A 23075-nucleotide genomic window follows, 5' to 3' on the forward strand; every position below is an offset into this window, starting at 1 on the left:
ACACTAACTGAAATGCAATAAGTGTGCATGCAACTTTCAAAGTCCACATAATTCTGCCCTAATAAAGATTATACAGTGACACAGGGCCTAAAAAAACAAAACAAAAAACCCACACATAAAAACCACCAACAACAAAACAACCCAAATCCTACAACTTTGTCTTTAACAAAATTTTTCCCTACCATCAATACACTAAGAATGAATGAATATGTTGGGATGAAGGGGAAACTATCTCCCCAGACAGACACTTACACCCATTATCCACTATCACCTATCTATACTAGTATAACAATCCCCCAGCACCCCTTCCACAGCCCTCATCAGATACCTGGTATAATCCACAAGAGTAGAGCTGGAGCCTTCTGTTCCAGTTACTTTCCGCTTAGCCTTCCCTTTGACCTTTTCCTGCTTAATTTTCCCAGATGTTGACTCTGATTTTTCAGATGGTTCTTTTGCACTTGGTACATTTTCTGTGCTTCCAATTTTCTTCCCCGTTTCTCTGTTGAGCTTGATTTTCTTGGCTGGGGCCGTTGATGACGCAGCCTTGTCCTTTTCGGGGCTCCTGTCCATCTTTTCAACGTCAGGTTCCATTTTGCGTTTAGGAGATGGTTTCACTATTTCTGTTCCTTCTAGTTTAGAGATCTTCAGTGAAGAAGATTCAAAATCTTTATCCACACCTTTTTCTTCTGTTTTTCTCTTTCTTTTTTCTCCCTTGCTCTCAAGTGCTTTACTCTTCTCAGGCTTCTTGGCCTTTTCTTCCTTATTGGTTAGCTTTTCTGGTTTCACGTCTTTGGAGTAATCCTTCTTCACCTTCTCCTCTTTGACGGGCTTTGTCTCCTGGTGTTCCTTTGCTGACTTTGAGTGGGCTTTCCTGGGGGTCCCAGGGACCTTTTCGTCCTTCTGAGAGGACGATGATGATGACGGTTTAGCAGCATCAGTCTTTGGAGCCTCCTCTTTGGCCTTTTTAAGTGGAGGTTCAGCCCGAGGAGATTTTTCACGTTCCCCATCTAGCTTTTCTTGGGGTCCTTTAGTGGGTTTGACAGCATTTTCTTTTTTGGATGTAGCAGACCCATCACTTTTCCGTTTGGTCTTGTCACCTTTTGCTTTTGGCTTATCTTTTTCTCGCTTGTCTTTTTCAGACATGGATTTAAAAGTGATGGATTCTGCGTCCATTGGCTCATCCCTAACAGGTGTAGCATCGTCTCTACTTGGGAGAACAAATAATGTATCTGTCTTAGTTTCTTCAACACCTGAAGGTTCTCTGGATTTTCTAGACGTCTCTAGTAACTCTGGGTTCAGAAAGCCTTCGCTTTCTTCTCCCTTTCTTCTTTTTCTGTGCTTCTTGTGTTTATTTCCTTTGCCATCTCCGGGAACATTTTCACTCTCCTTCTCTTTTGATTTTGTGTTATCCTTCTGATTGTGACTGTCTCTGGCTGAAAGCTTTTCTGGGTAACTGCCACCTATATTTCGACTCCTATGACCTTGTCCACCAACATAGTCTTCTCTGCGGCCTCTTGTGAAGGGTGAGTTCCTGATGTTGAGAGGTAGAAGTCTCTCTGGAGAAAAGTTCTCTCTGTTTGCTGAGGGTCTAGGTTGTGCTCCAGCAGCATACCCTTTGTAGTACTTTTCATACCACTCTCTGTATTTTCTCTCCCATTCTCGGTAACGGTCTTTCTCAAATGAGTCTCTAAAGTCAACACTCCTCCCATAATACGCTTTCATGTCATAAGGTGGTGGAACTTCTCTGTATCTATTAAAATATTCACGCTCTGTTTCTCCTTGAGGTACATTACGCTTGTTGGGAGACTGGCCCCTGAATGCTTGAGGAGATCTCGATCGTGAATGGTATCGTCTATATGGGGGTGACCTGGACCTAGACCGATGATATCCATGCGATCTAGACCGAGAACGGTAATTTCGACTCTTGCCTCTGCCTCTTCTGGGGTATGGAGGTGATCTTGAATAGGAACGAGAATGTGAGCGGCTGAAGGATCGAGAATAAGAACGTGAACGTGTTGAACCAGATCTTGACTTAGAGTAAGTGTATGAACTTCTTGAATATGATGAACCACTATAGGGAGATTTAGACCTAAAAACAAAAACAATTGATAGTTGAGAAATACATACAAAACAAAATACAGGCTCTTAGGTTCTAACATTGTCCTCTCACGCTTTTATCTTTACACCAAGTTTAGTTTTGAATGACTAAAGAGGCACAGTGACCTCTATGGGGATGGAATAAAGGTCAGGAATCAGGGCAATTACTTGTTACAAAGCAAAAGTGAAGTCCTTGCAATCCGAGTGGAGTGCATTAATGTACTGTGAGTCATATGAGCTTATTTCATTCAACAAAATGCCAATTAAATTTTAATTTCACTTCCTATCTGATTACTTAAACAGGGGGAGTTCATATTATATCCTATGCTGGTCAAGTCTAACTCTAGAAACAACTTTTAAACAAACCTCCAGGGAATCTTTATAATTCAGTTTCTTTCTACGAAAGCAATTTTTTAGTCTACCACTACTTTGCAATCATACAGGTTAATGTTCCAGCAAGAAGCTGTAGCCTTATGGAAAAGGGTCCTCAGAAATGTTTGCTGCTAATCCCCTATGTCTCTCCTACAAACATTTCCCAGTTACTTCATACGATAGGTAATGTGCTAAGGGACAAGGGAAATACCCATAACTGCTAGTGCTACACAATAGAATGTACACTGAGACATTATTTCAATAAACAGACATTGGGAAATAAGTACATGTCCACTTCTATAAACTAGACCGAATCGGAAAATGTTCATAAGTGCAGTGTTATTTATATCCATAGCTAATCCCTGGATATTCAAAGTCCCATTTGTAATTCTGTTGTGAAGGCTTGCAAAACACTAACCTGGAAAATGAGCGCCTACGCTCCTTTTGAATCTTTTTGTATTCCATCAATTCCTTAGCAAAATCATTTGTAAACTCATCTAGCTTGGACTTTTTCTTTTCCCTAGTAAAATAAAGTTAAAGAGTGAAAGTTAACAAAAACCATTTAAGAAAACTAACAAGACAAATGTAATTAGATAATGAATGAAATGAATGAAATTGCCATTAGTTTTTCACTTTAAAACTGTAAATAACTAGGCATCCCTGAGGAAGTTGCGTGTATGGCATAGGTTTAAATTTAGGTGAATTTTCTTGTACTAACTGGAAACACTGGAAAATGTTTCCAAAGACACCTATATTCATGTTATATCAGAAAATGGAAAAAGCGTATAAGAATTTGAAACCGAAATGCTTACTCTTCTTTTAGTCGCCGCTGTTCTCTATAGAATTCTTCCCTGGACAAAGGTGGTGCTTGTGTTGTTGGGATGGTATTTGAATGAGCTGTCTGCACTCCTGATGATACCCAGGGTGTGGATAAGTTGGCAGGTGCCGGTGGAAACCCTGGAGGAGGGACGCTATACCCAGCAGGAGGCGGCTGGCCAGGCGGAAACTGAGGAGAAAACTGTGGGGGAGGAACACCTGGAGGTAGAGGAAGCGTGTGGGGGGGAGGTGGATACAGAGGTGGTGGAGGAACAGGTACGAAGACTGGAGTTGCTGGTAGTGATGGGCCTTGAGTCCTCTGGGATCTTTCGCTGTGGTGTCGCCCACGATTTATACTTCTGGAGAAATAAATTTCAAGATATTATTCCTTTAAGTTCACCAAAAACAAGCAAGCTTGTCTAGTGATCACTATTTTCAAACATAAACACAATAGAGTGAATATTGAGGTATGGATCTCACACATTTGGAAATGGAACCCTATTTAACAACCACCAACCAAAAAAGCTGGACTGAGCACTGGGGGCTCACACCTGTAATCCTAGCTACTAAGGAGGCTGAGATCTGAGAACTGGAGTTCAAAGCCAATCCTGGCAGAAAGTCTAATTAACAACCAGAAAATCAGAAGCGGAGCTGTGGCTCAACATGGTAGAGTGCTAGCCTTGAGCGAAAGAGCTCAGGAACAGTGCCTAGGCCCTGAATTCAAGTCCTAAGGCCAACCAAAAAAAAGTTGGACTTGGTGGCCCACACCTGTAGTCCAGCAACTTGGTAGGCCTAAGTGGGTGGGAAGGACCAGTGGACCGCAGTTCCATATCAGCCTAAGCTCACATAGAAGTCCTACCTCAAAAGCAAAAAAGAAAACAAACAAAAAGACCCAAAACTTAAAAGCAAAGATGACTAGTTTTAGTATTATAATCAACTGAAAATCTTAATGTTGTCTCTCAAAGGGCTAAGTAAAATCAACAGTGCTGGTTGATATGTCTGAATTGTGCCTCATGAAGAAGCCAAGCAAGCTTCTTTCTGTTACATTCAAGTTCTTTCAATTATGGGCAAAAGAGCAGAAGGGATTTTGATTTTGAAAGCCATGAATGGTAACTACTACCCTCTTTTAATATGCAATCTAGTAATAAAGCAGTTTTTTTTTTTTTTTGGGTCCGGTTGTGGGGCCTGAACTCTGGGCCTGGGTGCTGTCCCTCAGCTCTTCAGCTCAAGGGTAGCACTCTACCACTTGAGCCACAGCGCCACTTCCGGCTTTTTTCTTTTTGCTTATGTGGTGCTGAGGAATCGAACCCAGGGCCTCAGGCATGCAAGGCAAGCGCTTTACCACTGAGCCACCTTCCCAGCCCTAATGAAGCAGTTGTTAACTTTCTTTTTTCTTTTTTTCTTGGTTGGTCATGGGGGCTGAACTCTGAACCTAGGCGCTGTCCCTCAGCTCTTCAGCTTAAGACGAGTGCCCTACCACTTGAACTGTAGGGCCACTTCTGGCTTTTTTCTGCTTATGTGGTGCTGAGGAATTGAACCTAGGGCCTCATGCATGTTAGGCAAGCACTCTACCACTGAGCCACCTTCCCAGCCCCAGTTGTTAACTTTCAAGCTTACAAGGCTCAATGGAGCAATAGGAGACATCTATTAAATTTAGGTTATAAAAAACTGGAGGAGCTGGATGCTGGAGACTCATGCCTGTAATCCTAGCTACTCAGGAGGTTGACATCTAAGGAATGCGGTTCAAAGTCAGCCCAGGCAGGAAAGTCTGTGGACTCCTATCTCCAATAAACTGCCAGAAAACTGGAAGTGGTGCTGTGTGGCTCAAGCAGTAGTGTTCACCTTGAGCTGAATCAGAGCTCAGTGACAGTGCCCTAGCCCATAGTTCAGGCCCCACGACCGGGAAAAAAAAAAAAATCCTAAATGTGATTTACTCTTTTCTAGGCATTGTAAGGGCAGCTAACTACTGAAGACTTGAGACAAATAAACCAAACAACCTCCCCTCCCCTCCAGACTGTGCTTTAAATTCCTCTGTATATATTTTAATGTGTTATAAAATAGATTACCATTTTCTGAGATTTAAGCCTACCTGTAGCAGCTCCTCTCCCCTCTTCTAATTTGCTGTGGTGGAGAAACCAGATATCCAAGCTTGTTCGAACTATGCAGGGGAAAAACAGATAACAGGCTTGAAGATTTCTCCATAAGTATAGAACATACACAGACTTTCAGGGACAGAATTTAAGGTATTTAATTATTCTGAAAACCTGTTCCTATTCCATGATTCTTTAAACTTTTTCCAGACAGGAGATCTGAGAAAGTATACATTGGCTTAAAATTAAACATTTCCTTAAAATTACCTCCTTTTTTCTTATTAACTTGGTAAGAATGACTAAATCTCAATACAAAACAGTTTCTGTAATGCTAATTAGTATTCTATGAGTTTCTCTGTGAGCTTTTTTATAGTTAAAGGAGAAGGGGCCTTTTAAAGGCAGCAAACACAGATATTTATATGTTAAGTAGGAATCACCATTTCAGTTCTACAGTGAAGGAAATGGAGGTTGAGGGAAAAACCACATGCTCTGCTCACAGTCAAGGAGCTGGTAAATGGAGGAGCCAGGTCTACCAGTCTCTAAGACCTATGTTCTTCCCATTGACAATTAGCGTATGCTTTATTTTTCAAACAAAGTGATCAAAGTTTCAGCATTTTAGTCTCACAGACATTGCTGTATAAAGGAGAAAGGCACTACATGAGTAAATTGATTTTTAATGCCATGAAATATTCCATTGATAAAGTTTTTGGTATTTCAAGGCAGAAAATCATACAGTGTAGATTTTTACACGCAACAAGACAACACTTTCTTCATTTGCCATTCCTGTGTGTGGTAAAATTTTGACCATCCAAACTAAGACTAAGAAACTGTTTTAGGAACACAAGAATTGCTTGAAAACTATCATTCACCTACGCAGATCCGTCAAGACCCCCATTTATTAAGATCAAAGCAGAAAGAAGTTTTATAATTATTTTTACTATGTTGGAAAATAATTATAAGTGAACCTTAAACAATATGATTCTTATATGGGTCCGCTTTATGGATTCATTTGGAGATTTGGAACAATCTGAAAAACTTAAGGGCAAACTGCATAGCCTAAAAATACTAAAAACTTACGGTACATAATGAATACAGAAGTATGTAGGTAACAGTCTATTTTTTCATTTATTACCTCAAAATATACAAAAATCTTATTAGAAGTTAAATTTATCAAAATTTACTAACTATACATAATTCCATGCAGTCAAGAGAAATATAGACAAATATAGAATTACATGTAGAATTACTACATCACTATATTACTACAAATGTAGTATTACATACTAATGGTAAAAACTAACTGTAGTACATTTTGTGTTATTATTATTCTGATGGTACCTGTTACTACAGTGACCTCAAATGTTGCAAAGTACCCACCTTAAACACCGGGTAAGGCTGCCATGGTGGTGCAAACCTGTAATCCAGCTACCAGAAATCAGAGATTGGGAGGATTATGGTTTCAGACCAGCCAAGGAAAAAGTTATCAAGATTCCTATATCTCAACAAACAAGCTGGACCAGGTGGCAGGTGTCTATAATCCCAGCTATGTGGGAAATTTAAGTAAGAAGACGATTGATCATTGTCCAAGAGTGGACCTGGTGTTGGGCTGGGAATGTGGCTTAGTGGTACAGCACTTGCCTTGCATGCATGAAGCCCTGGGTTTGATTACTCAGCACCACATAAACAGAAAAAGCCAGAAGTGGCACTGTGGGTCAAGTATAGAGTGCTAGCCTTGAACAAAAGAAGCTCAGGGACAGTGCCCAGGCCCTGAGTTCAAGCCCCAGGACTAGCCAAAAAAAGTTGGGGATTGTAGATCACATGGTACCACACTTGCTTAGTAAAGCACAAGGCCCTGGGTTCAAACTCCAGTATTGTCCTTCCCCAAACACCCCAATACATAAAAACAAATTGAAACACGCACACGCGCACACGCGCGCGCACACACATGCACACACACACACACACACACACACACACGAGGTAATAACTTCCATGTAAGCATATTTTTCCACTATATAGATAGCTCATATCACATACAAAATGTATGTCAAGCAACTATATACATTACTAAGGTAAGGTCAGCAGCAAACTGATAAAGCAGCGGAGCATTAAGGCTAGTATGTGCAAATCCCTGGGACTGACCCCTCACGACAAAAAGCAAAACAAAACCCTCCAAACTACAGAAAACAAAAAACAATTATGTGTAGAGGTCAGTGCCCATAATCACCAAGTCACTCGAGGGTCATCTACACTCATTTTTTTTCACAAAATAATTCCTCATATAACTAGTATTTTACATAAATAGTATTATTATGGCATGTAAAGACATTTTAAAAAAATCAAAAAACAAAAAACAGCCGCTTGTTGCCTGTGGCTCACAACCATAATCCTGGCTACTCAGGAGGCTGAGATCTGAGAATCACAGGTTGGAAGCCAGCCAGGGCAGAAGTCCTTGCGACTCTTATCTCCAATAAACTACTTAGAAAAAGCTGGAAGTGGCACTGTGGCTCAAGTGGTAGAGAGCTAACCCTGAGCAAAAGCACCTGAGGGACAGTGCCTAAGCCAGTTCAAGCCCTAGGACTGGCAAAAAAAAAAAAAAAAAAAAAAGATTCAGAAACATCCTTAGTTTGTAGTTTTCACTATCTAGTTCAAAAGTAATTAATTATGTGAGGTTTATTTTAAATATACTTACTGTTCCCAACCTGGTCGACCCCCACCTGGCCGAGCAGCATTTATCCTTACTGGGCCTTAAAAACAAATAAAAACAAAAACTGTAAATATAAACTTGCACGTTCAAAAAAAAAAACTAAACATTACTTTTTTTTTTGCCAGTCTTGGGGCTTCAACTCAGGGCCTGGACACTGCCTCCAAGTTTTAAGCTTCTTTTCCTCAAGGTTAGCGCTCTACCACTTGAGCCACAGCCCCACTTCTGGCTTTTTCTGAGTCATTTATTAGAGATAAGAGTCATAGACTTTCTGCCTGGGATGGCTCTGAACCATGATCCTCAGATCTCAGCCTCCTGAGTAGCTAGGATTACAGGCAGGAGCGACTGGCACCTGACTCTAGAATTATTTTCTAAAGGGGAAAAACGGTTCAAATCCAAACAATTTTACTTACCAGTCGTAGGGATCAACTGTCCGTGTAATAATGACTGTCCCAGCAAAGATGGAGTTCCAAGGACAGGCACCTGGTAACCCTGAATAACCACAAAGAGGGTTAAAAAAACAGCCAGGGGAATGATAGTTAAACCATGAAATCCTTAAAAACAATTTTTAGAGAAGTAAAATGTACCTTCTCTTCCATAAGAGCAGTAAGTGCAATTGAGGAGGTTCCCTTTGAATGTTCTGAAGCAAGGGCTGCAGCTGGCAGTAATTTAGTATCAGAGTCCCTAGAAACAGCGAAATTTGTAATATGTTAAAATGTCATCAGATGTGGGAGATAAAGAGTACAAGTAAGAGCAAGCACTATCCATTATTGCATTAGCCTTTGCATTGAGATGAGCTACATGAAAGATGGTAAAAAGAGAAGAGTGCACACCTTGAGAGAGCTCCTTATGCACAAGCAGAGAAATGAGAAGAAATTGCCCTATCAAGAACTACATGATAGATATGATAGATACTGCAAAAACAGTAAAACAAGTATCATTGTGGACTACATGAAGACAAAAAGAATGAGATTAAGAGTAAGTTAAAGAACAGTGCATGGTGGTGGCATGCCTATCACCCTATCATCCAAGCACTTAGGAAGCTTAGGTATCAAGACCCTGGCTCTATCAGCAAACCTTTGTCTTACAGAAAAAGAAAGAAAAAAAAGGTAAATTTTTGCTTTCACACCACCGCTAAACTAATGGGTAATCTTAGATAAGAGACATAATATTTTGGCACTAGCAGCACACATGTGTAATCCTAGCTACTCAGAGAGCTGAGAGCTGGGGGCTGAGGTTCAGGAGGGCAAGGCCCCAAGTTCAAGCTCCAGCACTAGCACATACACATACAAGAAACAATTCATTATCTATACTGTGTCTATAGACACTACTACTTATCAACCAAATACAAAGTTATATTAGACCAGTGGGATTTCTTAAATATAATTATGTAAGTCTCTTTCTAAAGACTTCGTTTCAATGTCAGAAACAGGCTCTAATGTCTATTTTTAAAAAGCTGGTTGACTTTTCTTTTAAAAAAAATGTATGATGCATCAGATTTACATGTCAATGGACTCTTTCATTTCTGAATAGGATTTCAGTCTGTTTTCACTATTCTACAATTCTAGTCTAGAACAATTATCCCTGACCTTTGTATCAATTCTATCAATCTTCTTTACCTGTTTTCACTCCTGCTCAAATTTACTTTCCATCTTTATGGTCATTATAAAATCTTGTACCTCTGAAGTGCAGTTCTGTTACAAAACTCAACATCTAAGAGTGAATTTTACTTACTGGCAACTTGCTTAATCATCACATACCAGAAGAATTACTGTTATTGCCTCTTCTTCTCTAAGACTAAGGTCTTTTAGGGTTTTTGAGACAAATCTCTTGATTCCCCTTGTCTCTTCCTTGAATGCTGGAACTGCCAGCATGCTTCACCAAGAATAAACTTTCTTACAAGCCATTCTAACCTACTGAGTACAACAGTCCACCAAAAAGCATTTGGCACCATCTGCTGGAGTGGGCATAGATGAAAATGAACTAAGCAACCCAAAGAGAGTGATGGGAAGCGAGGAATGAGGGGGAAAGAAGGAACAGCTTATACTAAGCAAAAGGAAAGAAATGTAAATATCACCTGATGTGGAGGAAATAATTGTATTGTCAGAGCTCATAGAATTCAGAGACTTTATAGACCATGATAATGGCAATTTGCCTTGTGAAGGTTAAAATGGGTTTTTAACTTTAAGTATCACTATTCCACAATACTGTGAAATTTATGTAATCATCTAATAGCAATTAAAAAAAAAAAAGCATTTGGCAGTACACAATCAAAAACTAGTATCACTGGCCTCATTTGTTTTCTACCAAGGAGGAACACCCAGGTAGACTTACCGGAAAGGTCCATCTGACTTTTCTGAATGGACTGATATGGACACTGTTGCGGTTATATCGGGTACAGGAGCTGGGGCATTAGATGCACTTCCAGGTACAGGAGGGGCCAAGGATTGGTTGGAAGTTAATGAAGATATTGAGGGAGCGGGGTGAGCCGATGAAGACGTCACTGGAATCATCAGAGGATCTTGTTGTCGTGATATTGGAGACCTCATGAGAGGCTGCAGGTTCCGCTGAATGAGAGGTCTTGGAGGTGGTATTGGGGGTGGTGGTGGAGGTAATTGTTTTCGTAGTCTTTTTGTATAACCAGTTTCATTTTTGAAGTTATTAACAGCCTACAAGTACCAAACAGAAATGCAAAATGTGTAATGCAGTATTCACTTAAATAACAGTTAAATTGGTGAAGAGGCTTTTTTTTTCATAATAGGAATACAAACATAGCTACCTGTCGTAAAAATTTATTGGCAATTAAAGCATCAGGAGATACATCATTTTGATGACATGTTGGACATGTATGTTCATCTGATTCCAAGAGTGCTGTTCTTATACCTAGGTAATAAGATTTTTAAATATTAATAATAGGAACTCAGTGTTTATAGAATGAGTGAAAAGGACACCCTATACCTATTCAGTTTCCCAAGTACATAAAGTACTCCTTAGATTAAGGAACTTAAGATATATCCATCTAAGGATTAGGACTCAATATATGACATGACTGTATGTATTCCCCCAACTATGGACAGAAACTGCCATTTTGAGCCTTTAACATTCACTTCCTGCACGAGAAGTGGAAATGTTTCCTTTTTTCTATTTCTCCTTATTTTAATGTTACACTAAAATAAGCCCTTAAAACTTAAAAAGAGAAACTTAACACACATAAGATAGTCCCCTTGTTGTTCTCCCCAAACCCAGCTTTAATTTTTCTCTATGATCCAAGCTATTAAATCAAAGAGAAATACTGGCTAGGTGCTGGTGGTTCCTGTCTGTAATTATAGCTCAGGAAGCTGTGATGCAGTGGATGGTGGTTTGAAACTAATCTCAAGACTCCATTCCCAAAATATTAGCAGCAAAAAGTCAGTTTGGCTACAGGCATGATCAGTGATAGACACCACCCAAGGCGAGCCAAGCAAGTATTGAAGACCTGAGTTCAATCCCTGGTATTCTTCAGACACACTGAAACAAAAACTCTCTCTCTGAAGTGTTAGTCTTTGTGTAGTAAGATACTGCAGAAAAAAACAAGAGGTAGTGTACAAAGAGTGACAAAAACTTTACATGGAGCAGTTTTTGAAAAAGCATAAAGAATAGGGTATAAAAAATAAAGTGTTAAAGCCAAGTGTGAAAAGTGTTAAGCCAGATATGGTGGCTCATGCCTGTAATGCTAGTAGGAGGCTGAGATCAGGAGCTGGATGGGGCAAAAACCCCATCTGAACACAAAAATAACTGCGTACAATGGAATGAACCTGTCATTCTAACAGGAGATGGGGAGAAGGGGAACATTAACAGTAAAGAACAAGGTCCAGACCAGCTGGACACTCTTGCAAAAATAACCAGAGCAACACTGGGCACTGGTGGCACATGCCTGTAATCCTAGCTACTCAGGAGGCTTAGATCTGAGGATTGCTGTTCAAAGCCAGCCTAGGCAGGAAAGTCCATGAGACAGTAATCTCCAATAAACCACCACAAAACCACAAGTGGCACTGTGGCTCAAGTGGTAAAGTGCTAGGCCATGAGCTCAAGAGTTGAGAGCGCTCAGGCCCAGAGTTCAAGCCCCATGACTGACAAAAAACAAAAAAACAAACAACAACAACAAAAAATCCAGAGCTAAAGAGGGCCAGAGGTGTGGCTCAAATGGTAGCTCACACACATTTCAAGCACAAAACCCTGAGTTAACACCCCAATACTGGGGTGGGGGAGGGGAGGGGGAAGAAGGGAGGAAAAAAAGAAGGGGGTGGGGAAAGCATGAAAGCATGAATCAGGGAAGTGAATTGCCCATAACACAGTTAAGAGAAATACTAAGCTAAGAGTCACTGTTCATGCTCCAATGAATAAATCTAAGCCATACTTTCAAACCATAGCTTAAAAAACTCTTATCCTTGAAGAGGTCTCTATACAACGGTCCCAAAACTACCTTCAGAAGTAAAACAAAAACCAAGCAGGTTAGAACAGTGAAGTTTTCGGGTAAGAGCATTTTTTTCTTCTGAGTAAGAAGAAACATCTAAAGTAAATGGCAGAAAAGAACTAAAAGCTAATGTAAGTGATCTAGTCTGTTTACAGGAAATTATCATATCCTTATGAAGTTCAGAATAAGCTACTGTTCACAATGCAGAAAAGGGATTTAAAAAGAATTCCAGTGAGGAACTAAGCCCCACAAAAGGTTAGAATTTTATATACTTTGTAAAACATGTAGAAAACATTATCTATTTAAAAAGACAGAAAGAGAAAGAAAATCCCAACCCTCTCACTATTAACGCTCATAGATCAACACTTATTATCAACATTTTGTATTTTATTATTAAAATACACAGTGTTGGTTCAGAGCCTTTCCAAGCAAATATAAATGCTCCTAATAGTGTCTTCAAGGGTTCAGCCTCTCTTACACTCATCACAGTAACTGTTTCCACAGCAGGGAATGACAACGGCATCAGTCATGATGTCTTTGCAGATGAGGCACAGCAATTCATCTGGGATGGGATCATCCTCTTCTGACGAAGAGGATGGCTCCTCTGGTAGGAAGGGTGGTTTCTCTTTCTTCCCGATTGCATACGCCTCTCTGTAAAAGAAGGTTTCAGTGTTGTAAGACAGCTACAGTGGCAAAGCATTCATACTCCGTGTTCTACTATATCATAAGAACACAATTCAGTACAATTAGTGTAAATAAACATAATTCCCCAAAGGGGGCAGCTGTATACAACCTCCTACACAAATGAGACACAGAACATAACTCTAAACAAATATAACCAAAAGAAATACTATAAAAGTAGTTAAAAGGTTCTTGGAATCCTAACTCTAAGAACTGAGGCCAGAGAGGTAAAGCAACACTCAATGCCATCATGTTCTACTTAGTTGGCATGGAGTTTAACTTAGAGAATATGCTAATCACAATTTTTACCTACCCTACACCATATTTCTTGAAAAGCAACTAACAAAAAAATTCCTCCTCCATATTGCCATAGTTTCTAAAACCAGTAAAGGTATTAGACTAAATGTTGCAAGGTGAAAAATATGATTGACATTATGTAATTAAGAACTAGCTCAAAGGAAACCATTGCTACATGCAATAGAATGAGACTCTAAAAACCTCTATCTACCTGTAATTACTATTCGGCTAAGAAATGTGATTTAATAGTTGAATACATATTACAAAAAGTGATTGAATACGTGTTAGCAAAGTATGGAGTAACACCTCATTAGGATTTTTGCAAAAATGTTGAGAATATATTAAAAATAAAAAAAAACTATCTCAGACTTGTCAACCCTGCTTACATATTTCCAACTTCTCTGTACTCAAATTTGTAAGCCAAAGAATTTCTAGAGAAATCCTTTCTATTTCATGTGTTTATCTCAATGCTGAAAATGAAAGAATCTCAGCTATACAGAGTAGGGTACCTTAGGTGTGTTATTTGTGTTGCAGTTGCTCCATAGACATCACCACGATTCCAGAAATAAGTATCAATTTGCTTATGCCCCACTGTTCCCAATTTGTGAAAGAGGAGTCTCCCACTGCCCAAAAGAGAGAAAAGAAAAGAAGGGGGGAAAAAAAAAAGGAGAACAGGATAGAAAAAGAAACAGAAGAGTCTAAGTTGCTTATCAGTGGTGTTAGTGGAGAGGGTGAGTTTCATTTAAAATATCTGGGCTCCCATCTCTCCCCAGTACTTGCCATTTGTATGGTTGACACAAATGGGCTTTCTGTATTTCATCACTCTAAAGCAATGAAGTTAATTATTGTTAGGGTTCATGGGTGATGTTAACTTTTCCAATACAAACTTCTATTATTAAAAAATTTACATAGTATAGATAAGATGGTCTGCTCTTACTCACTGCAAAAGTCATCAATTTCAACCTGACAATGTTTGGAAGGGTCTACGAAATGTGTGAGTTACAAACAGCATTAACAGACTCCTCTAAGATGATTCACAGAGACAGGAAAGTGACTGATAGTAAACAGATGGGGTGAAGCGGAGGTGAGGACTAGAAGTTCAGGAAAAGTCTCATTTATGGACTTGAACACTACATACAGAAATGTACACTTCCAAATACAGGGTATTTTTTTCAGTATCACTCCATAGCATAGCCAATATTTACCACCCTCACCTAGTTACTAGGCCAACAATTATGCCTGAAGCTGAAGGAAACTATGGTCTTACAGTTTTCTTTTTTCTCATCATTAAAAACACGGATACCTATTCTCCAACTGGATGTTTCTCAAAGTACATCCTGAAGGTCTCAACTTCACAATTTCCTAGAAGGCTTCTTTAAAATGCAGAATCAGGATTGTACACCTCTAAATAAAAAAAACTAGGAGCTCATGGCTAAGAACTTAGAAGCACAGACTGAAGAAACATTTAATAACATTTATATCTATACTGTGAATTCAGACTTGAAGGCAGTCAAAAAGATAATTAATCATAATAATTAGTAAGAGAAGATAAAAGTGGGAAGTTATGTTGAACCATGCCACTCGACTTTCATGTATGTCTTAATCCTTTGATAAAACAATGGCTCACAGAAATTGAGAACATATTAAAGATATGCACTAAAGTGTTTTATAGCTCTATAGCCTGCATGAAAAATAAAGTCAACTTCAAAATATTAAGACTCCATGGGAACAGGGCACTGGTGGCTCACAGTGTCAGCCCTGAGTGAAAATGTGAGCAGAAGGCCTTGGAGTAGTTCAAAGCCCCAGTACTGGTACAAAAAAAAAAAAAAGTCTCAATACTAATTAGTATTTCATTTATGTTTTGTATGTAAATTTGCTTATCTAGAGTTTTTTTGAGAAAGGTCTCCTAGCTATTTTTGCACTAGAGCTAATTTGAACTTAAATCATTGTCTTTGCTTCCTGAGTAATTTGTAATTATAGGTATGTACAACCATGCCCAGTTTGCAGAGCTTTTATTCTTAAAAATTATTTGTCTGTTTTGTCCACTTGGGAAATGGAAATAACATATAAGATAATGTGGGAGCATGTATGTGAATGAGAAAGAAAGCAGAAAATGACAGAAAAGAAGAGTTTAGAAGACTACAAGGGAAGTGGCACTCAGTGATGACAAACCCCCAAATCCATTTAGGAATCTGCTTAAATGTAGCTGACTGTAGCCTCTAATCTTGATAAGAAATGCAGCATGGGCAGACTCATTCTGGTGTACAAAGTTCCCAAGGAATCCACAGAGCCAAGTTGTAAGCCCAAGATAAATCACTACATCCTGGCACTGATGGTGGTCTGCACAAGTGATAACTAATTTGTATACTTACGCATCTATTGTTGGTATTGCATATTTTCCAGTGTTGGTAAGCATTGCACCTTTCATGTTAGGATCTTTCACCTCCATCATAAAACTTCTAGGAATACCAGTGCTCTTTTTAATCCGAGGACCAGATTCAAAGTTCTTATCCTGTGTGGATGGAAAAATACAGAAAAGCAATTAGCTTCATTTATTATTAATTTTGTATAGCATTTACTACTTAGTTATAATGTTTACTATATATGCCCTCACTTAATCCTTACATCTCCAGTTCAAAAAAGAAAAAAAAAAAAGCAAATTTGGAGAGACGAAATACCTCGCCTAAGTTACTCTAGTAAATGAAAAACCCAGACATGAAACCTGGCAAAAATTTGGCTCCAGAGGTTATGCTGTTTTTAAATAATCCTAGCTGGGCTTTGGTGGCTCATGCCTGTATTCCTAACTACTCAAGAGGCTGAGATCTGAGGATTAAGGTTCAAAGCTAACCCCAGCAGGAAAGTCTATGAGACTCTCCCTCTTCAACTAACCTCCTCTTCCCACAAAAAAAGCAGAAAGTGGAGCTGTGGTTCAAGTGGTAGATCACTAGTCCTTTAAGCACAGTGCCCAGGGACAGTGCCCAAGCCTAAGTTCAACTGCCTCAGGACAAGCACAAAAATAAAAATAAAAATATTCCTAAGAAATTACAGCATAATTTTTCCTTTGGACTTACCCCATTTGTCGGGCAATTCTTAATATAATGGCCAGGTTTACCACAACGAAAACAGGTATAAGATGGAGGTGGTGGACCTAGAGGTTTCTTCATGTAACTGGAAGAAGAAAAAAATTACATGTAAACAAAAACTTAAAACAATGCTTTTGATTGGGGGGGGGAGGGAATCCACCCCTAAAATTCCTGTAAGTATAAACTATTTCTGAACTTACTTGATTGGGTCGTATTCATGGCCAGATTGCGACATCATTGCTTTAATTTTATCTTCTTCAGAAGCATTGGCTTCAGCCAGATTGGCGGTCTGTTTAACAGGTAATTATTTGACACACACATTAGAAACACATTTAAGACCACACAGTGAAAGACAACACCACTCATCCTGCAAAGAGCAGTTTCTAGACTAGCCTTGTAAACTTGGAAGAGGCACTGGGAATTCTTTAGGTGGTTACATGATGTCTGGGGGGAATGTGGGAGGCTGAAGAACCATTCTGAGGGCACTCTAGCCTTAGACCCTGCTTATACATTAGAATTTGCACACTTGCTCTAAGATTTAAACACTAAGTTCAGAGGGAAACACTTGATGTTCTTAAATCTTAAAAAATATTTCAAGTGTCACAACATGGAGATTGTTCATTTACACTTACAACCTTGAGGGCAAGGAAAGGGGCAAACAACTGAGCATATTATGCAGTCAGAAGTCTCTAAGTTGTAGGGTCAATTTCAGGCTAAGTATAAGGGATGTGCATTAAGCATTCATCAGATTCTATTCTCTAAATTTTATGAACTTCATCTATAAAATATAAAACACAATGTAGATATAAGCAGAGTCTAAGAGAGTGACTTCTAATAACTTGAATCCTCAAGCATCTAGCACTCACATCATCCACTCACTGGGTTTTATCTTTGCATTCATCCACAAAACAAGCAACCAGTTTTAACATTTTATTGTAATTTCATATACAAAAGAATGCTTAACATTAACAGAGCTTAGAACAGCAACGTTTACAGAAAACTGGATTACAGATGTTTAACAACTAATTTGTTTGAACCCAAAAATTATTTTACAAATAAGCTTTTAAAAATAATAAAAAGAATCCCCCAAACCTCCAAAACTCCCCAATTCTTCCCAGCAAAGAAACAATGGTAGGAATAGACTCAAATATGGTCCTTAACAGTACATAAAAACAGTATACTATATATAAACTGGTAAAGATGTTAGGTTAACTCTTGCTAAACCACTCTGCTTTAGAAAAACCATAAAATAGGATGATTTTAGTATACTTGTCTCAGTTTTAATGTTCAGTTTTCCTAGTACAAGAGCTGAAGAACTATCTTCTAGGGCACTTTGGGGTTATGGTATAGGAGAAAAGGACACAGCCTATGTATAATAGAGCAAGGACAAGACAGGGAGGGACAACCTTAACGGAAAACCATCCTTTATGTATCTGACAGTGGGGAGAAAAAAGGGTTTCTGGAATAATGGACAGTTTCCTTCTTGTCTCTCAAAAAGTCTGCCTGTTCTTTTATTATAAGGCACAATTTATAAGCTAAATGTATTATTTTAAAAAGCAATCCATCACTAGTGCTTTCCCAAACAAACAATACACATTGTAGAGTAGAAAATGCACGCAATCTTATCGCAGAACATGGCACATACAATGGTTTCAGGAGGTTAACAACTTGCCTCTCTGCCAAACATACAAATTGGTATACTTCTGTAAACAGCTTTATACACTTACACAATTCCTGTAGTCTGTGTTCAAACAAATTAGGTTGTTTAAAAACTTTTTCTAAGGCAGACAGACTACAAGTCTATAGATATAGCATAAGAAACAACTGTATCACATTTAGTATATTGACCTTCATGGGGCTCAATTCAAATATTCAAGAAATAGCCAAGCAATCGTCCGGGTGAAGGAAATCTTCAGTTTTGGCCGCTTAAAGTCCACATAATTTACAGCCAAAACCAGGAATTCCTCCAGAACTTTGTTAGTTTCCAATGTGTAATAAAAAAAAGTATGAGGGGGGAAAATGATTAAGTGTAGCTTCATGTTTCTTCTGTCTTGAAGATGATAATACGCCAACATTATGCTGAGGCTGACCAAGTATTCCCCTATCTTCTCAAAACAGCAACTACCCTTTATAGAGTAATAATATGTACAATGCTCTTGCAAGACCCATCCTCCCCCAACCCAGCTTAAAAAAAAGTTGGTTGATATGAAAAGAATGTTAGAAAAACACTTATATTTTCAAGAATATATATATATATACCTTTGTAAGCTGGGCCAGAGTAATAGATGCAGAAGAGTCATCAATCTGTTCATAAAAAATTAAACACACATTCAAGTTCCACACTGAAAACAGCTGATAATGATCATTTTAGCCCTAATGTCATTTAATGCTCAAATATTGGGCATTTTCTTAGTTTTCTAGAGAATAGCATTTTGTTTTAAGTCTGAAATGTAGCTCAACCTACTTTATCTTCCTTATACTACTTGACACCCAGTTATAAAGGTTGTCAGTTCTGGGAGACTGCATAATTGCAATTCAAAAACAGGGTAAAGAAAGTGTACCACACAGGAAATTGGTGGCTAGAAACTCAGTAAGAACTCTGTCTCTCAATGGTCTCGAAATCTGATATTGCTCAAGACAATTACCCTGGTCGAGAGAATAAGCGATCTTTCTAATTTTCCCCATCAACACTGTAAAAAAGAGCAGCTTTGTAATGGCTCATAATTATTTTAATAAACAAGAGCACCCACATAATTGCTACATTATTTTTTGAGAATTGTGTATCCTCCTACACAAAGAATAAATAACAATAGCTTCTTGTTTAAGAAACAACAGCTTTATCAAGGCAAAGATGTTTAGCCAAAAATAAACCCTAAAGAACAAAAAATGAGGGGTAGATAAAGGTGCCTAGGGGAAAGGATTGAGTTACCATATGTGATGATGGATTCTAATACTTGCGAAAAAAGGAAGTTAATATAACCAAACACAGCAAGGATATATGGAAGAGAGAGCTTTAAAACAAAAAATCCATTAAAAAAATAAAAAATAAATTTCGTCCTCTATAACAATGTTTTTAAAAAAGTCTACCTCCGGGGCTGGGAAGGTGGCTCAGTGGTAGAGCGCTTGCCTTGCATGCCTGAGGCCCTGGGTTCGATTCCTCAGCACCACATAAGCAAAAAGAAAAAAGCCGGGAGTGGCGCTGCGGCTCAAGTGGTAGAGCGCTAGCCTTGAGCTGAAGGACAGTGCCCAGGTCCAGAGTTCAGGCCCCATGACTGGACCCCCCCCCAAAAAAAAAGTCTACCTCCGTGTATCATATATACATAACTTTAGGAAATAACTTTGAAGACATATAACTTCCTACTTCATAAGTAGGTTGTTTATTCTTATGCCATAAGTTTCTTAATTCTTGTTTATAATGGAGAAAATATTAACAAGATAACTGGATCAAAGAAAAACAGCTGAATAGTAAAAGTAGTATGAATTTAGACCTTAAAGAGAAATGGAATCAGTTTTAATATGAAGTCCATAGCCATTATCCAGTCCAGAAATGATTCAATAAATATAAACTGTGTTAGCTAAATTTAAGACATATCTTGGCTGGGCATGGTGACACACTTCTCCAATCCCAGCACTCAGAGGTCGAGGCAGGAGGTACGGAGTTTGAAGCATCCTGGACTAACATGGGTTGGCAAGTTGAAGCCAGCCAGACTTCTCAAAAAACAAAACAAAACAAAAAACTCCCCCCAAACAAACAAAAGTCTTACAAATAGGGTTTTCAAGTTAATTGGACTGAAATTATTACTGGGATGCTTAGACAAAAGGTTTTTTATTCCACATTGAAGGACTATAAACAATTCATGAGAGCAGGGTACCAATGGCTCATGTCTGCAATCCCACTCAGGAGTGTAAGATTTGGAGGATGATGGCTGTTTGAGGCCAGCATGTTCAGAAGTCCTCAAGAGACTTCCTCCCCAAAATTACCAGTAAAATGCAGTAGTAAAGTGCCAGCTATGAACAAGAAAGCAATGGGAGCATGAGGTCCTGAGTTCAAACTCTGGCACTGGCAAAAAAAAAAAAAAAAAAAAAGTTCATATGCACTCATCCAGCAAAATCTACCAATCGTTCTTGAAGTAGTTTTTCATCTAAGAACAAATATTAAGAAATAAAAAAAATACATATTCAACTTTTATCTAAAATATATTGTAACCTATTTTATTTTATACGGGCCAGAAATAGCCTGAATTTAATAGACCATCAATTCAATCACGTATGGTAGGATCCTAACCAACAAAATAATAGCTTTAAATGTGTTCTTAGAAAAAAGAAATCCAGGCCAGGTGCCAGTTGTTCACGCCTGTAATCCTAGCTAATCAGGAGGCTGAGATCTGAGGATTGAGGTTCAAAGCCAGCCCAGGCAGGAAAAGTCTGTGAGACTCCTCTCTCCAATTAACCACCAAAAAACTGGAAGTGGCACTGTGGCTCAAGTGGTAGAGTGCTCTTCTTGCGCTAAAGAGCTCAGGGGCAGAGCCCAGGCCTAGAGCTCAAGCCCTACAACCGACCAAAAGAGAAAAAGAAAAAAACAAACCCATTGTATTAATTTTCTTAACACTGGAACTAGAAAAGCAACACAAAAATCTTCCTACTCCTAATATTATTGTCCTTGTCTTTGTGCTGAACTTTCTTATCCTCTCATTTTAGGTTTTTACTCCCATTGTATCATTTACTCAATGAATTCAAAGTGACTTCAGATATGTAACTGAATCTAATTATGTTCCCTTACCAAATCACCACTATAGTGCACCCCATCTGGTAAGTCAAATTAGTTTAGAAAGGCATCAACTTGTTTCCTACATATAACAAGATGTGAAAAATGATGGAAAATGTTCACAAAGGTTTAAAAATAAAATATTTATATATACCAAAACATAAAAATTTCTTAGTGAAACAGTAAAATACTGTTTTCAAAAAATAACACACCTCCCTATATCTAAATAGGAGGTCTTGTTTCTGGAAGTAAGGACCTCAAACCTTTTATGCTTATAGCTGAGTGGAATAAAAAAAAAAAAAATCTACGAAATTTCAGACCCTTAGTCAGCAAATACAGCTTTCAGCTTTAGTATAACAACCAGGCATGGGAAGATGACATAAACCAAACAAGGCTGGGGAATATAGAAATAGCCATCTTTGATTGGATTTGGCCTCACCAAAAATATTCATACTCTTACTAATCAGAATTAAAAATTTGGTTCAAAGGCTCTATTTCATGTTTTGTGAATGTGTACAACCACATCACTTTTTTGTTTAAGAGGTATACTAATTATTCTCACCCTAAATGTCAGCAAATGTACCCCATACAAATAAAAGGGGATAACAAGTTATCTAACATCACCAGTTTCTAACAGCTCCATTTCCCTTAATTCTACATAAAAAATAAGGCTACTTTTTGAAAGCATTAAAAAAAAAAAAAAGGAGAAGAAAGAAAAGAGAAACCTAAGCAAGCTTAAAATAAAACTGCTTCTTATAAATGTAATACAGACATGCCAGGGAACACACAAGGCTAAAAGAATGTTAACTTTATTTATGAACATGTGATTTGTGTTTATACACATGCTAATAAACAAAAGGGAAATAATTGCTTTCAAGAAATAAAACTGCATCTGCATACTTCAAATACTATATAAAAATGTACTTTATACAAAATGTGTTACAGTCACTACCACATTCACCAGGATTGTTGATCTAAATTTGTGCTAGCATTTGGATACATAAAAATAAGCTTTAAACCAATGACCAGCAAAACAGAAACTTGGACAGTTTTTACAGCATTATGCTTTAAAAAAAAAAAAAAAGGAAAAAAAAAAAAAAACCAAAAACCTTATATACCCAAAAAGGGGGGGGGGGGTGGAAATCCCAAAACACTAAAGGCTTTTCATCTTTGAATCACTGTTTAGTTCCACCAGAACTAAGGCCATATACTTTAAAGAACCATTTCAGAGTTGAGATAGTCTACGTTTTCATGTTTAAATCCAATGATCCAGGGTTAGTGAAATGCCTCATACACAAAGCTCAGCTTAAAAAGTATAGCCAATACCCTTGAATTCTAAAGGAAAATTTCAGATATCTTACATTGTATACAATAGCAAGCCTGAGCAGTAAAATGTTTAGAGAACCATCAAGTTTGCAGAACCCAATTAGATAGACCTGTGTGTTCTGAAACACATTGTACCTCACAATTTTGAAACTCACAGTGAAAATAGTGTTATAATTAAAAAATAAGATGTTATACTGGTTCCTTCCTGGTTAAAAGGAATAAGTTACTTTTGGTAAGTTTCAGCTTTCAGTAGCCTATAATTTAGTATATTTTAATACAAGAAGAAAAAATGTTTAATTTGGACATCTGAACAGATTGGGTAGAAGTGATCTTGCATTGTTTTGAAACCAAGACACCCAACTGTACAAATTATCAAAATCAATGAGACACT

The 23075-nt window shown here is 38.2% G+C and overlaps 1 protein-coding gene across 5 annotated transcripts in view; it reads right to left on the reverse strand.

Moving 5' to 3' along the window:
* Rbbp6 (RB binding protein 6, ubiquitin ligase) overlaps positions 1-23075 on the reverse strand; it is a 36971-nt gene that overhangs the window by 2087 nt on the left and 11809 nt on the right. Inside the window, exons 4-18 of one of the 5 annotated variants that reach the window (XM_070004313.1) lie at positions 18853-18897; positions 16794-16882; positions 16582-16678; positions 15883-16022; positions 13011-13183; positions 10859-10962; positions 10414-10748; positions 8667-8763; positions 8493-8571; positions 8068-8122; positions 6753-6800; positions 5375-5443; positions 3282-3644; positions 2888-2989; positions 329-2089 (exon numbers count right to left, since the gene is read on the reverse strand). In XM_070004313.1, the coding sequence (XP_069860414.1) occupies positions 329-2089; positions 2888-2989; positions 3282-3644; positions 5375-5443; positions 6753-6800; positions 8068-8122; positions 8493-8571; positions 8667-8763; positions 10414-10748; positions 10859-10962; positions 13011-13183; positions 15883-16022; positions 16582-16678; positions 16794-16882; positions 18853-18897 (3557 nt within the window). Of the gene's footprint in view, positions 1-328; positions 2090-2887; positions 2990-3281; positions 3645-5374; positions 5444-6752; positions 6801-8067; positions 8123-8492; positions 8572-8666; positions 8764-10413; positions 10749-10858; positions 10963-13010; positions 13184-14019; positions 14134-15882; positions 16023-16581; positions 16679-16793; positions 16883-18852; positions 18898-23075 lie in introns of all 5 variants that reach the window. The other 4 variants (XM_070004317.1, XM_070004314.1, XM_070004315.1 and 1 more) reach the window with 4 other exon arrangements.

This window comes from Dipodomys merriami, unplaced genomic scaffold (assembly GCF_024711535.1).
Source record: "Dipodomys merriami isolate MVZ:Mamm:240054 unplaced genomic scaffold, mDipMer1.0.p SCAF_62, whole genome shotgun sequence".
Lineage (NCBI taxonomy): Eukaryota > Metazoa > Chordata > Mammalia > Rodentia > Heteromyidae > Dipodomys > Dipodomys merriami.